The sequence below is a fragment of the Chenopodium album genome, chromosome 12 (assembly GCF_948465745.1).
Source record: "Chenopodium album chromosome 12, dcCheAlbu1.1, whole genome shotgun sequence".
Taxonomy (NCBI): domain Eukaryota; kingdom Viridiplantae; phylum Streptophyta; class Magnoliopsida; order Caryophyllales; family Amaranthaceae; genus Chenopodium; species Chenopodium album.
Genome location: NC_137845.1, coordinates 17483169 through 17497689, shown reverse-complemented (window position 1 = coordinate 17497689; position 14521 = coordinate 17483169). Strand labels below are relative to the sequence as shown.

Genomic DNA, 14521 nt, shown 5'->3' with positions numbered 1-14521 from the left:
ATCTCAAATTCTCTACTCATAAGGTTAGCAAAATACTTACATAGAGATTCATTAGTTGCACCAAATAGTATATCATCAACATAAATTTGTACAACTAAGATATTAGTTCCATTTGATTTTGAAAAAAATGTTTTATCAATTTTACCACGTTTTAAATCATTCTTCAAAAGGAACTTAGATAATATTTCATACCATGCTCTAGGAGCTTACTTAAGTCCATAAAGGGCTTTGTCAAGCTTGTAAACATAGTCTGGAAACTTTGGATTTTCAAATCCAAGAGGTTGTTCCACATGGACGTCTTCTTTCAGTAAACCGTTCAAAAATGCACATTTTACGTCCATCTGATACAACCTAAATTCCATATAAGCAGCAAAAGAAATAAGTAAGCGAATAGCCTGTAACCTGGCAATCGGTGCAAATTTTTCTTCATAGTCAATTCCTTCCTATTGATTAAAACCTCGTACAACCAGTCTTGCTTTGTTTCTGACAATAATACCATGCTCATCTAGTTTGTTCCTGAATACTCATTTCAGTCCAATTGTCTTTTGATCAACTAGTCTAGGTTCCAGATGCCAAACTTCATTTCTTTCAAACTCATTTAGCTCAGATTGCATAGCATTAATCCAGTCAGCGTCAGTTAAAGCTTCAACATAGTTCTTAGGTTCCATGGAGGATAGGAAAACATAGAATGCACAGAAGTTCCTAAGCTGAGATCTAGTTTGAGTTCCTTTAGTGATATCGCTCATGATTGCATCAACTGGATGTGATTTTATATGCTTTTAAGACTTAGGTGTGAAGTCCTTGATTGGATACAATCTTTCTTGATTATTGTTGACTGGTACTTTTGTTGGAAATTCATCTTGTGATTCAGCCTGAACTTCTTCTGGAAATTTTGGTTGCCCTTTGTCTTGGTTTTGAGCTGGAGTTCCTTATGCATCTTCTGTTGATTGCTCTTCATTTGCATCATTGTTCAACTCACCTTCCTTTTCAGCATGTTGCTTTTGCAATGATGTTGATTCCTCATCTGGATCATACTTTTATACAAGTCCTATTTCAAAATCATCATCATCCTGTACATCAATCAATTGTTTAGTTTCATCAAAAATTACATGTACAGACTCTTCAACACACATTGTTCTTTTATTATAAACTCTATAGGATATACTATTTGAGGCATATCCCAAGAATACTGCTGTAGGGAATATTTCAAGCATTATGATAACCCCAAACTTGAACCCCACTGTGATCATACACTAAAGTACGGTGGCGTTCCAAAGGGAAAGACAAAGAGCAAAAAGAGTCGCCAACAAGTTTTAAGGAACTTGTACCCAAAAGACAATCCAAAGGACCGTCAACTACTCCATAAGGTCTTGAACCAAACAGGGTCCGGGGATGAGGGTACGAATCCAATCTACAAAAGAAAGGACCCGCCCTATAAAATAGGCCTCTACTTTGTTCTGCTCGTATTCATGTGCGCTTTTCGAATAACATACAAACATTATATTAAACCTACCCTGTTTAATCTATGTTGGTTGAATATTAATGCACAAATAAGACTATTATTGGCGATCACTTGAATTAAAATCACATTAGCCTAAACCAAATTAATAATTATCTTATTAAGCGTGATTTCAAGTACAAATTCCCTTTAAACCTGCATAAAAGGCGTGATCAAGCAATAACAATAAACAATATAATATCAAGCAACATAATAATAAACAATAAATAATAATAATGATAATAACATGATAAGGCATAATAAAGCTTGATAATAATAGCAAGATCCTAGGCATGATACTAACAAGATTAATAACCAATCCTAGCATGTCACTAAGCAATAAAGATCAAAACTTTAAACCTAACATGGTACTAACATGGTATTAGAAATAATAAAGGCATCCTAAACATGATACTAGAAAGCATAAAATAACATTCTAACATGATACTAGGAAAGCATTAAAAGAATCCTAACATGATACTAAGAATTAAAATAATAATAAGCATGACATCTACATTATGAAAGAAATAGGGAGTAAGCTAATCTACTTACTTTGAAGCCTCGTACCTCTTTCTAATAACAAAATACACAAGTTAGTAAACTTCAATGAAAATAATAAAGAATAATCAAAGAATTAAATTGAAATCAAATTAAATAAAGTTTAGACTAGTTTTGGACCAAACCCTCAGAAAATATCAAACCTTGCACGTCTAGGGCGAAGGCAACTTCGAACTTGGCTAAGTGATTCAAGATCTTGTGAATGCGGAATATTGTATTTTGTAAAAAGGCTAGTTTAGAAAGAGAGAGAAAATAAGAATTAAGTAATTCTTGATGAGAGAATAGAGAGAATTGATAGTGATTGATGAAAGTTGATTGAGAGAATTGATGATGAATAAAAACAGAGGTTCGGACCCTATTTATAAGAAAACAGTCCGGAAAATCATAGAATTTGATAAGGAATAAAACTCCACTCTGTCGCTAATCAAACCGACCTTGTCGCCAAGAATTTATCTTGTCGCCAGGCGACAGAGTCTGTCGCGAGGCGACAAAACTGTCGTTTGGCGACAGAGACAGTTTTTACGGATTTTGTTTTTATCATATCTTTTGATCTAGAAGTCCAAATAAGTCATATAATATGTCGTTGGAAAGATCTTGAAGTCTAATTTCTAATTCAATTGGAATCAGATTAAAATCATTTGTAGATAAAAAGATATGGACGAAATAGTGAAAGGGTGTCAGTTTTGGATAGAGTTTCGTATATCTTTCATATCTTTTTCGTTATAGCTCGGATTTATTATTATAATATATCATTGGAAAGATAATTTCAAGATCTATCCAACCATATAAAATTTGGATAAAAAATATGAGCCACGAAAATAATATCTGACTATCTTTGAACATCTTTAAATCCGAATAGAATTAGGAAAGTTTTAAAAAAGGAAAGTTTATATTTAAATCAAATTCTATGATCTTATCTTTTCAAAAAAGGATAATTAAGATATTTTAGAAACTTATAGAAGATTCTAATCAATCCTAATTAGTTTAGGAATAGGATTAAACCTTTGAACCCTCCACATGATCATTGGGTCGTAGGTAAAATCCGGTTTGGGCCCAGTTTAGTATTTTGGCCATAACTTCCTCATTATTCATCGGAATTGGGCTTATAATATATCGTTGGAAAGGTCTTTTAAAGCCCCATCCAACTACACCATTATTGGACCCTTATCATGGACCAAAATAAACTGAATTGGACGTTTTCAAATAAATAAAGTCATTTTCAAAAACAGAGAGAAAAGAATTTAATTAAAACTAAACCGCAACATTTGACCTTCGAATCACTTTCACCTAATTCGATAATAACACAACGCACAAGGCATTCATCACTGGGTTTGGTTTTGGGGAGACATAAATGGGTGTCTACAGAAGCCCCCACTTTGACTGAGTTTGAAGAAACTTATGTTTCGAAAAACGAGAGTCAAAGTATCGATAGGGACGGAGAATGATTCAAAATGTTCTGCAATTCCAAATCATTCTTATAACGCCGATACCTGCAAACTAATCATTAGTTAAAACAGATAAAAGAGTTAAGAAACGCGTATCTTGCACCGTCGACCACACGTCTCTGAAAGTAACCATTTTGCTGTATTTGTTGTTTGTGACAACCTCCACTGTGCCTCGTGAACGCCATCCTTGAAGATAACCATATGTCGTCGTCTTCAATATTCTTGGTGACAATCCTCTACAGTATTTCGGGAACATCATCGAAAATAACTGTATGTCGTCATCTCCTGAGTGTGGCCATATGTCGCCACAGCAGTATGTCGCCGCTATAGACAATCTCTTCTTTACCTTGAGGGACCGCCGAAGGTGGCCTTGCTTCGCCATCTCCACCATTTGTGACACTACCTCGTCACGACCGTACTTCGCCGCTAAACAATTTCCCTTTATGTTGAGACATTGCCAAAGAATCACTTTACCTATTGACCCTTAATATCATTATTATCATTGCTTTTATATTTGTGTCGGTACTTTGGTGCTTTTGCCTTTGTGAACCATTACTTTGGTGCGTTTATTGAACCAATATTTCGGTGCCTTGAACCATCATCTCGGTGCCTTATTCGTTGAACCATTATTTCGGTGCCTTATTTATTGAACCATTATTTCGGTGCCTTATTATGAGCCAATACTTAGGCGCTTTAAGTTAAGTGAGACGATCTTTTGTCAGGTCGATCACTCAGTGCATTTTGATCAAGCTGACTAAATCATGTCAATTACTTAAAGGGGCTAACTGGCGTACCAAGGAACCCAAATTACTAAAAAGTCCGCATAATCCAATATGGGGTCTCACATTCTGTCGCTACACTGGCGCATGCCAGAATCTTCTGTCGCCGCGATATCGTTTTGTCGCCAGGCGACAAACCTTGTCGTTTGGCGACAGATTTCTTTTTCATTTCTACCGCTGCTGCTGCTGTTCATTGCTCGGTTTCGCTCCGAACTTTCAATTTGGTCGTTTCCTTACAACCAAATTTGCTCAAATCTTTTGAAAATTAAGGCTCTTCACCTGTGATTTACTGATCCATATAATTTTTGCTCAAACTCCTCTCATCTTGGAAGAATCTCATATATCTATATTCGCGGTTTTTCGAAAAAATCCGGGAATATTCTTGCTCGCTGGAATGTACCTGCATCTATATTTCAGACTATAGGACTTTGCTAATCTTTTATTATCTTAGGGTTGACCTAAGGCTTAGTGCTGCTTGACTCATTGATTTTACATGACTTAACTCAAATCGTTTGACACATGTGTTAGACTCAACTCGATGTGATATGACACAACATGACTCAATGTACATGACTCGTGCGTAAAGTGTGACTTGAAAATGCAAAAAACCAAAAATTTTCCGTCATTTTTGTGGAGGGTACCGACTTTCTCCCGAAAAAGAAAGACGCGAAAAAGAATCGAAGTGTTTGATGGTGCATGTTGAATGAGCTTAATCAAGTATATGCATTTGATACTATCCCTCAAGGTATAAGGATTAATTCCTAAACTATCTTAGTTGACTCGATTATGAAAGTATTTAGGTAACTTAGGCACGGAGGCTAAGTACTTCATACTTTGATACAATGATGATTATAAGTGATAAGTGATGTTGATATGACAAAGTTGCTTCAATGTTATGTTAAGACTTCATGACAAAGGGTTCCTAATTGGAAGTCTATTTGGTCATGTATCTGTGATGTGTGTGAAAGTGACACTAAAGTTAAGCTGCAAAGGCTAAGGGTATGGAAAAGTATTATTTGATAAGAGTCAAATAATGATGACTCTTAGGCTAGGTAGGCTAATGATGTAAGGATCAAGCCCCCAAGTCTAGCTCTAAGTAAATAGGGATGAGCATTGGAAATCCCTTGATATGATCATGGTGTAAGTGTGTGAAGGTGAAAATGAATGCATTTTTGTTATGGCCGCACCTCAATGTGAGGTTGCCTACGTATCCGTTAGGAATCAGGCCAAACGTAGCTCTAGCCGAACCTCGCACAAGTGTGTGTATACCTCAAAAAGGTCTTTTTAAGGGTTGTAACGTGGTTAGGCTAAAGGTTAAAGAAAGAAGGGGATAAAGGCTCAAGACCCTAGATAAGCCCCCAAGGTGTGCAACCTTGCTTTTGAATCTTTGTATTTTTATGCTTGAGGTTTCTCATTTTTGAGCTCCCCTTTTTTTAATTTTTTGCTCTTCTTTTTTTATGCTTTTGCATTTTTATTTTATTTTCATAAGTGTGGGCGATCCCGATCATGCGGTCTATCACTCACTTGGCATTCATGTTTCTCAGGCACGGTACCGAGCACTCGATAAGAAACGCAATTTGAGACATGTTCTTATCAACGATGTTTTTATATCCAAGACATTGGAACACTTGCCCTTTTGTACACTTTTATTTATTATTATTTTTTTTTTGTATCATTTTTTTTATTTTGAGATCACTCAAGCTTTTCATATTTGAAACTTGCATAAGTTACACACCATCCCATCCCAAGGTTAAGTAGATGTGGGTTGAAGAATGAAAGGTCTATCGTTAGACGAGGCTCAAAGTGGTTTATCAAGAAAAGGATTATATATTTAAAGTGTGAGAGATATGATATGGCTACAAGAGGTGCCTCTAATCATGGGTATACCTTGTGCGTAATTCGACCTTGATTCTTTATTTTTTATTTTTTATTTTTTTTATTTTTTTTTTAATTTTATTTTGCTATGCAATGCAATGCAATGATCATATGTGAGGGAAGAAACGCTCATTTTATTAAAGGGGAACAAAATAAAAAAAACCTACGTGATAAATCTAAGGTACACAAAGGGTGCCTATGCTAGACTTATTGGGGAAGGGTTTGAAAAAAAAGAAGAAGAAAGCATGAAATCTTAGTGAGAAGCTTGCCTTGTATTTTGTCTCATCATTACTTTTTTTTTTTTATTATTATTATTGTCAATCACATGACTCAAACTCGATTCAACATGCATAGATGGGAAGAGATCATGAAAGAATGAAGGAAATAATATGTGTGGAGAAAGTATGTGGAGAGTGGGAAGATGATGGAGATGGAGAAATATTGAAGAATTAGGAATAAAATGAACCCCCCAATTCAAATGACGGAAAAACGACTCATGCATGAACCTAAGACATGGTTATGGTGACATATGCAAAGTGTGTGCTAAGACTAGTGAGTGTAGGTGACACGTTAAGACTTGTGTCATGACCATGTGGCTAGACTATGTAACTAGACTTAAGCAAAGACTAAATTAAGACTTCACGTATATGCATTAAACTGGACAGGCTGTGGTATTTTAGTCATAACTTTTAATCTGTGACTCTGATTGGGACGAAACCAACGCCTAATTAAAGATAAAACTCGGGGCTACAGATCCATAGGTTGTAAGACTCGTGGTTCTTCCTAGAACTTCGGCTATGACCAAAACAAGTTGACGCATGTGCAGTATACGGGAATAAAAATCCGGGTTGACTTAAAGGAACTATGACTCGACTTTAGGCTTGTTCATTAGTTCAAATTAATTAATTAATTAATTAAACAAAGTCTTTGATTCTTAGTGTATGACCATTGGACTTTAAGTGCCTAATCTCAATTAAAGACTTAACATGGTTTGAACCATAAATAAATTGATAAACTGATTAGTAGACTGTGAATTAGACTCGTCGTGATGACTCGAGCAAGAAAACTGGACTGTCGCTAAAACAACAGGACTGTCGCCACTGTTTAGAGCCTGTCGCCAGACGACAAAATTGTCGCCAGGCGACAGACACTAAACTGCAGCGCCACAGTCCAAATTTCTGTGCCATTGCTGGAACATTAATCTGGACTGTTTCCAGTAATTTTACTCTAAATGGACATGCCTAAAGTCATACTAAGTCGAATTGATTAATTTATTAGCCTTTAATTAATTAATTAATTAGACAAAGTCCTTTTAGTCATTAGTCAATTTATTAGTTTTGAACACAAGTCAAACAAACGGTTAGCGCACATATAATATATACACGCAAAAAGTACACATAGTTCACATAGTCACAAGATGAGTTTGCAACCTAACCATGGCTCTAGTTCTCTAAAGTTCGAGGATATGGGTTAAGTCAAAAAGGTCCATGGTTAAGAATCCACATGCATTGCACACAAGCCTGCCAAGATGGTTGGAGCGAATGGACAAGATTCCGCGAGTGCGATAGGAGATCGGACTCGACGCCATGGTTGGATGGATTCACAAAACTTACACGTCCCCAAATCTGAGCTTTGCACAAAATAGTAGAATACTCCATTGGGCAGGCGAAGCAGGAACCCCCAGAGGGTTATATCCATATGTAGAACACATATGGGTTTCAGAAAAGTGAGAAAACGACTCAATCAATAAGCAAAATCGAGCCAACAACACTAGAAAAGGTCAAAGCAAGAAGACAGAACCCTGGCTCGGTATTGGAAGAACTTGGCGCCAGACTACAGGGACTGTCGCCGCAAAAAAGTCCCTGTCGCCAAGCGACAGAACTGTCGCCAGGCGACAGAAACTTTTTACGGGCGACAAGCCCTGTTTTCTAGACGCTAGTTCCTACATGCCTTGGCAAGTTTTTGTGTTCTTCGAATTTTCCAGATTTCGCATCATCTTTTCGATTCTAGTCATGAACGATATTTCTCAAATTTCCTACGTGTAAAATTCCTATGGATTGACTCATGGGGTGCTCCCATGAGGACCTTTTAATGCATATGACAATAATGTTAATCAAATCACGCACATGAAATACTTAGAATTTTTCGAGTCTCATCCGCTCATTCTAAATAATTGCCAAAATTAAATAAATTTCAGGAATATAAATAGAAATCCTCCCCAGTGGAGTCGCCAAAAACTGTAGGGAATATTTCAAGCATTATGATAACCCCAAACTTGAACCCCACTGTGATCATACACTAAAGTACGGTGGCGTTCCAAAGGGAAAGACAAAGAGCAAAAAGAGTCGCCAACAAGTTTTAAGGAACTTGTACCCAAAAGACAATCCAAAGGACCGTCAACTACTCCATAAGGTCTTGAACCAAACAGGGTCCGGGGATGAGGGTACGAATCCAATCTACAAAAGAAAGGACCCGCCCTATAAAATAGGCCTCTACTTTGTTCTGCTCGTATTCATGTGCGCTTTTCGAATAACATACAAACATTATATTAAACCTACCCTGTTTAATCTATGTTGGTTGAATATTAATGCACAAATAAGACTATTATTGGCGATCACTTGAATTAAAATCACATTAGCCTAAACCAAATTAATAATTATCTTATTAAGCGTGATTTCAAGTACAAATTCCCTTTAAACCTGCATAAAAGGCGTGATCAAGCAATAACAATAAACAATATAATATCAAGCAACATAATAATAAACAATAAATAATAATAATGATAATAGCATGATAAGGCATAATAAAGCTTGATAATAATAGCAAGATCCTAGGCATGATACTAACAAGATTAATAACCAATCCTAGCATGTCACTAAGCAATAAAGATCAAAACTTTAAACCTAACATGGTACTAACATGGTATTAGAAATAATAAAGGCATCCTAAACATGATACTAGAAAGCATAAAATAACATTCTAACATGATACTAAGAATTAAAATAATAATAAGCATGACATCTACATTATGAAAGAAATAGGGAGTAAGCTAATCTACTTACTTTGAAGCCTCGTACCTCTTTCTAATAACAAAATACACAAGTTAGTAAACTTCAATGAAAATAATAAAGAATAATCAAAGAATTAAATTGAAATCAAATTAAATAAAGTTTAGACTAGTTTTGGACCAAACCCTCAGAAAACATCAAACCTTGCACGTCTAGGGCGAAGGCAACTTCGAACTTGGCTAAGTGATTCAAGATCTTGTGAATGCGGAATATTGTATTTTGTAAAAAGGCTAGTTTAGAAAGAGAGAGAAAATAAGAATTAAGTAATTCTTGATGAGAGAATAGAGAGAATTGATAGTGATTGATGAAAGTTGATTGAGAGAATTGATGATGAAAGTTGATGAATAAAAACAGAGGTTCGGACCCTATTTATAAGAAAACAGTCCGGAAAATCATAGAATTTGATAAGGAATAAAACTCCACTCTGTCGCTAATCAAACCGACCTTGTCGCCAAGAATTTATCTTGTCGCCAGGCGACAGAGTCTGTCGCGAGGCGACAAAACTGTCGTTTGGCGACAGAGACAGTTTTTACGGATTTTGTTTTTATCATATCTTTTGATCTAGAAGTCCAAATAAGTCATATAATATGTCGTTGGAAAGATCTTGAAGTCTAATTTCTAATTCAATTAGAATCAGATTAAAATCTTTTTTAGATAAAAAGATATGGACGAAATAGTGAAAGGGTGTCAGTTTTGGATAGAGTTTCGTATATCTTTCATATCTTTTTCGTTATAGCTCGGATTTATTATTATAATGTATCATTGGAAAGATAATTTCAAGATCTATCCAACCATATAAAATTTGGATAAAAAATATGAGCCACGAAAATAATATCTGACTATCTTTGAACATCTTTAAATCCGAATAGAATTAGGAAAGTTTTAAAAAAGGAAAGTTTATATTTAAATCAAATTCTATGATCTTATCTTTTCAAAAAAGGATAATTAAGATATTTTAGAAACTTATAGAAGATTCTAATCAATCCTAATTAGTTTAGGAATAGGATTAAACCTTTGAACCCTCCACATGATCATTGGGTCGTAGGTAAAATCCGGTTTGGGTCCAGTTTAGTATTTTGGCCATAACTTCCTCATTATTCATCGGAATTGGGCTTATAATATATCGTTGGAAAGGTCTTTTAAAGCCCCATCCAACTACACCATTATTGGACCCTTATCATGGACCAAAATAAACTGAATTGGACGTTTTCAAATAAATAAAGTCATTTTCAAAAACAGAGAGAAAAGAATTTAATTAAAACTAAACCGCAACATTTGACCTTCGAATCACTTTCACCTAATTCGATAATAACACAACGCACAAGGCATTCATCACTGGGTTTGGTTTTGGGGAGACATAAATGGGTGTCTACAACTGCCTCATCACTTCGTTCATCAAACATTCCCAAGTTTCTTTTACCATTGTTATGAATAAAACATCTACAACCAAAAGATCTAAAATAAGAAATATTAGGCTTTCTCCCTTTGATGAGTTCATAGGGAGTCTTGTTGGTGATGGCTCTGACTGATACTCTATTTAGAATGTAACAAGCTGTGTTCACTGCTTCTGCCCAGAAGTTCCTAGGCAGACCACTTGAGATCAACATTGTCCTGGACATGTCCTCAAGGCTTCTGTTCTTGCGTTCAACCACACCATTCTGTTGTGGAGTTCTTGGGGCAGAGAAGTTGTGATCCATTTCATGTTCTGTGCAGAATTCATCAAACTTGGAATTTTCAAATTATATTCCATGGTCTGATCTTAGATGCACCAACGGGTTACCTGTTCTTCTCTGTTCTTTCTTCACAAATATAACAAACTCATCAAACGTTTCATCTTTGCTAACAAGAAAGTACACCCAAGTGAACCATGAGTAATCATCAACAATTTCCATTACATATCTCTTACCACTTCTACTTTGGATTCTCATTGGACCACAAAGATCCATATGTACTAGTTCCAAAGGTCTTTTGGTGCTTACCATCTTCTTTGATTTAAAAGAAACTCGAGTCTGTTTACCTCTAACACAAGCATGACATACTTTATCATATAGGAACTTAATACAAGGAAGTCCTTCCACTAGTTCTTTGGATCTAAGTTTATCAAGCAAGGTAAAACTTGCCTGACCAAATCTTTTATGCCACAGTAGAGGATCATCCTCGATAACACTAAGACATGTCAAACTGCTATTTGGAACCTCGTTGAGATCCACAGTATATGTGTTCCCTTTATGAGTTCCTTTTAATATAATGTTCCCAGTGTCATTGTGGATGATTTTACACTTATTAGAATTCAAGCTAACAGAGTTACCTTTGTCACAAAACTGTGAAATACTTAACAAGTTGTGTTTGAGACCCTCGACTAAAAATACATTCAATAGCATGGGAACTTGACCTTCCTACCTTTCTAATAGCAATTATATCACCTTTCATATTATCACCAAAGGTCACAGTTCCACCATAGTAGGCATCCAGTGAGAGAAATCTGGATTTATCTCCAGTCATGTGCTTAGAACAACCACTGTCGATGTACCAAGTGTTGTTCCCCCTCACTGGAACCTGCATGAAGAATCAAACGTTAGTGTCAGGAACCCAGGTTTCCTTGGGTTCCTGTGTAACAGATGTAGAATCAGATTTCCTAACTCATATCTATTTAACATGATTTTCTTTCTTTAGAGTGGTCTTTTCTTTCTTAGGACATTTAACTTGCTTATGTCCTGTCTTATCACAAAAATAGCAAATAATACTACTAGGTAAGTTAACATACTTCTTTTCTTTATGGAACTTCTTCTTATATCCTAAACCTACAGTTCTTTTGGTTTGGGAATGAAAAATCCATTCAGGTACATTGTACTCAATAGGTTGTTTACCCTTCCTAACTCTTTCAAGTTCCCCCTCAAGATTTGCTTTCTCAACTTTTAATTCTTCTAAATCAGATTTTAATTTTTCAAAATTTGGATACCGATCAAGAAGAGGAACTTTGGAGTTAGGAACTGCTTCACCAATTTTTTACAAAGACAGTTCTACATTCAAAAGAGTGTTGTCATGTTTTAGTCTATTAAGATTCTCTTTCAGAGTTACATTATCATCAAAAAGACTAAAAAACCTATATTGAATATCAAATTTCATATTGTCCATCCATTCACTGTGTTCTTTGTAAGTGTCAAGTGCCTTGTCACTTTGTGCTTTAGCTACATGAAGTTCTTTTAAATCTTCCTGAATATCTAACACAATGTGTATCAAGTTTTCTTTAGAGAAATGTCTTAATTCATTAGAAAAATATCATACCTCAGCCTCATATTCTTTTAATTTAGCCTTTTCATCAGTTTTGGCCATAAGACACAAATATGCAGTTTCTTTTGAAGGTTGATCTTCTTCTTCTTCTTTAGAATATGAGTCTCCCCATGCAGCCATCATAGTCTTCTTCACATTTTCTTTTGAAAAGTAAGGCTTATAGACTTTGGACTCCTTGGCTTGATCCTTTCCTTTAAACTTCCCTTTGTCATTCTCCTTAAGTGGACAGTCTCTTATGAAGTGATCTTTTGAACCACACTTGAAACAGGTAGTGTCTTTAGAACTTGGAAGTTTCTTGTTCCTATAAAACTTCCTGTTGTTCATCATCTTATTGAATCTTCTTACTAGAATTGCCATCTCTTCCTCATCAACTTCAGATTCCTTAGAGTCTTGAGCTTTCAAAGCAAGACTCTTGTTCTTGAAACTTTCGACATTAGAACTTAAGTGTAGTTCATGAGTCATCAATGATCCTGCTAGCTATTCCATATTGAACTTTGTAAAGTCCTTGGATTCCTACATTGCAGTAACCTTGGATCTCCATCGTTCATCTTGTGGAAGACTCCTCAAGATCTTTCTGGCCTATTCATCTATAGGGATGTGCCTACCAAGGGAACTCAGTTCATTAACAATATCATTGAATCTTGTAAACATTTCCTCTATGGACTCCTTAGACAGCATTTCAAACCTCTCATATCTAGACATCAATAAATTAATTTTAGAACGTTTTACCTCGTTTGTACCTTCATGTGTAACTTCTAGTATATCCCAAATCAGCTTAGCAAACTTGCATCCCATGATTTGATTATGCTCATGGGGTCCAAGTCCACAATGCAAGTATTTAATAGCCAAAGCATTTAATTCAAGTTTCTGATAGTCTTTTTTGTCAAAATCAGATATAAGTTTAGGAACTACCTCGTTTTTCTCATTGGTTGAGGTTACCTCGAAATCACTAGATTAAATTACACGCCAAACCTAGTAATTTTCAGCCTTGATGAATATTTCCATCCTGTTCTTCCAGTAAGTGTAAAAATTACCATTGAACATAGGTGGACGTTGGGTAGAATACCCTTCTTTAAGTTTCTCTTTGTAATTCATTTCTCCTCTAGAACTTACTCAGCAAAGTTATCTGCTTACACGTGAGAACCGTGCTCTAATACTAATTGTTAGTTGAGACGAACACTACAAGAGGGGGGTGAATTGTATGTGAGTTCCTAGTGAATACTTTTGTGGAATATAAAAACAGAATGTAAAGGAACTTGCAATGCACACAGTATTTTACGAGGAAACCTTTCAAGGCCCAACTAGAAGTAAAACCTCGACCCTCTAAGGGATTTCCCAAACCAAACCAATCCACTATAATAGAGAAAACTCACAAGTTACAACCTATTATACTCAGACCTTTACTCACAAGTTCCAGACTGAAATTGCTACACAGTAGAACCCTATTTTACCCAACCTAAATCCCTGACTTAGATTCACACGTACTTCTTAAGTACTTTCACTCAGCTTCAACCTAGAAGCTTACAAAACTGTATGCAAAGATATAATTCACACACACACACACCCAATAACCGAACCAATACAAATAATTGAACTCTAGTATATGAAACATGAAATTCGAAACTAATATGACAAAGAATGAAATTGGCAAACTTACACTATTAAGCACTCTTTGAATTCTTCACGCATAAACTCCCCAAAAATATGAAATGTGATTACTACAATATATATAAGACTAGCTCATATAGAAAGTAGGGTTTTCAAAAGATAATTACGTTATTTTACCAAAATCACAAAACACGGTTTTAAGTAAATCTTTTTAGAAGAAAATCTTTTTGTTAAACTTATCAAAGATAAACTATCAAAAGAATAATATCTTTTGATATAATCTGTTTTTACGAAATAAAATCTTTCTAAAAAATCTTTTCATAAAAACTTATCTTTTTAAAACTTTCCTATTTTAAGCTTGCCAAGCTTTTTGTCACGTTTCTAATAAATCTCATATGT

The 14521-nt window shown here is 35.3% G+C and overlaps 1 protein-coding gene across 1 annotated transcript; it reads right to left on the bottom strand.

Moving 5' to 3' along the window:
• Positions 1-206: 206 nt before the first annotated feature.
• Positions 207-12976, bottom strand: LOC145571002 (uncharacterized). Its single transcript, XM_081630111.1, has 7 exons — positions 12509-12976; positions 12367-12436; positions 11988-12213; positions 11241-11518; positions 10750-10928; positions 980-1048; positions 207-443 (listed from the first exon to the last, which is right to left on the bottom strand). The coding sequence occupies exons 1-7, from the start codon at positions 12974-12976 to the stop codon at positions 207-209; spliced, it is 1527 nt and encodes a 508-aa protein (XP_081486237.1).
• Between the last annotated feature and the right edge of the window lie 1545 nt (positions 12977-14521).

Bases quoted from the DNA above. Each gene is read 5' to 3' on its own strand.
- LOC145571002 (XM_081630111.1), bottom strand. From the start codon at position 12,976: ATGACTCATGAACTACACTTAAGTTCTAATGTCGAAAGTTTCAAGAAC. The intron at 11,519-11,987 runs GTATGTTAACTT...TAACTCTGTTAG, and splicing joins AAGTTCCATAAAGAAAAGAA to CTTGAATTCTAATAAGTGTA. The intron at 1,049-10,749 runs GTCAGAGCCATC...ATTTTGAAATAG, and splicing joins ACATTCTAAATAGAGTATCA to GACTTGTATAAAAGTATGAT.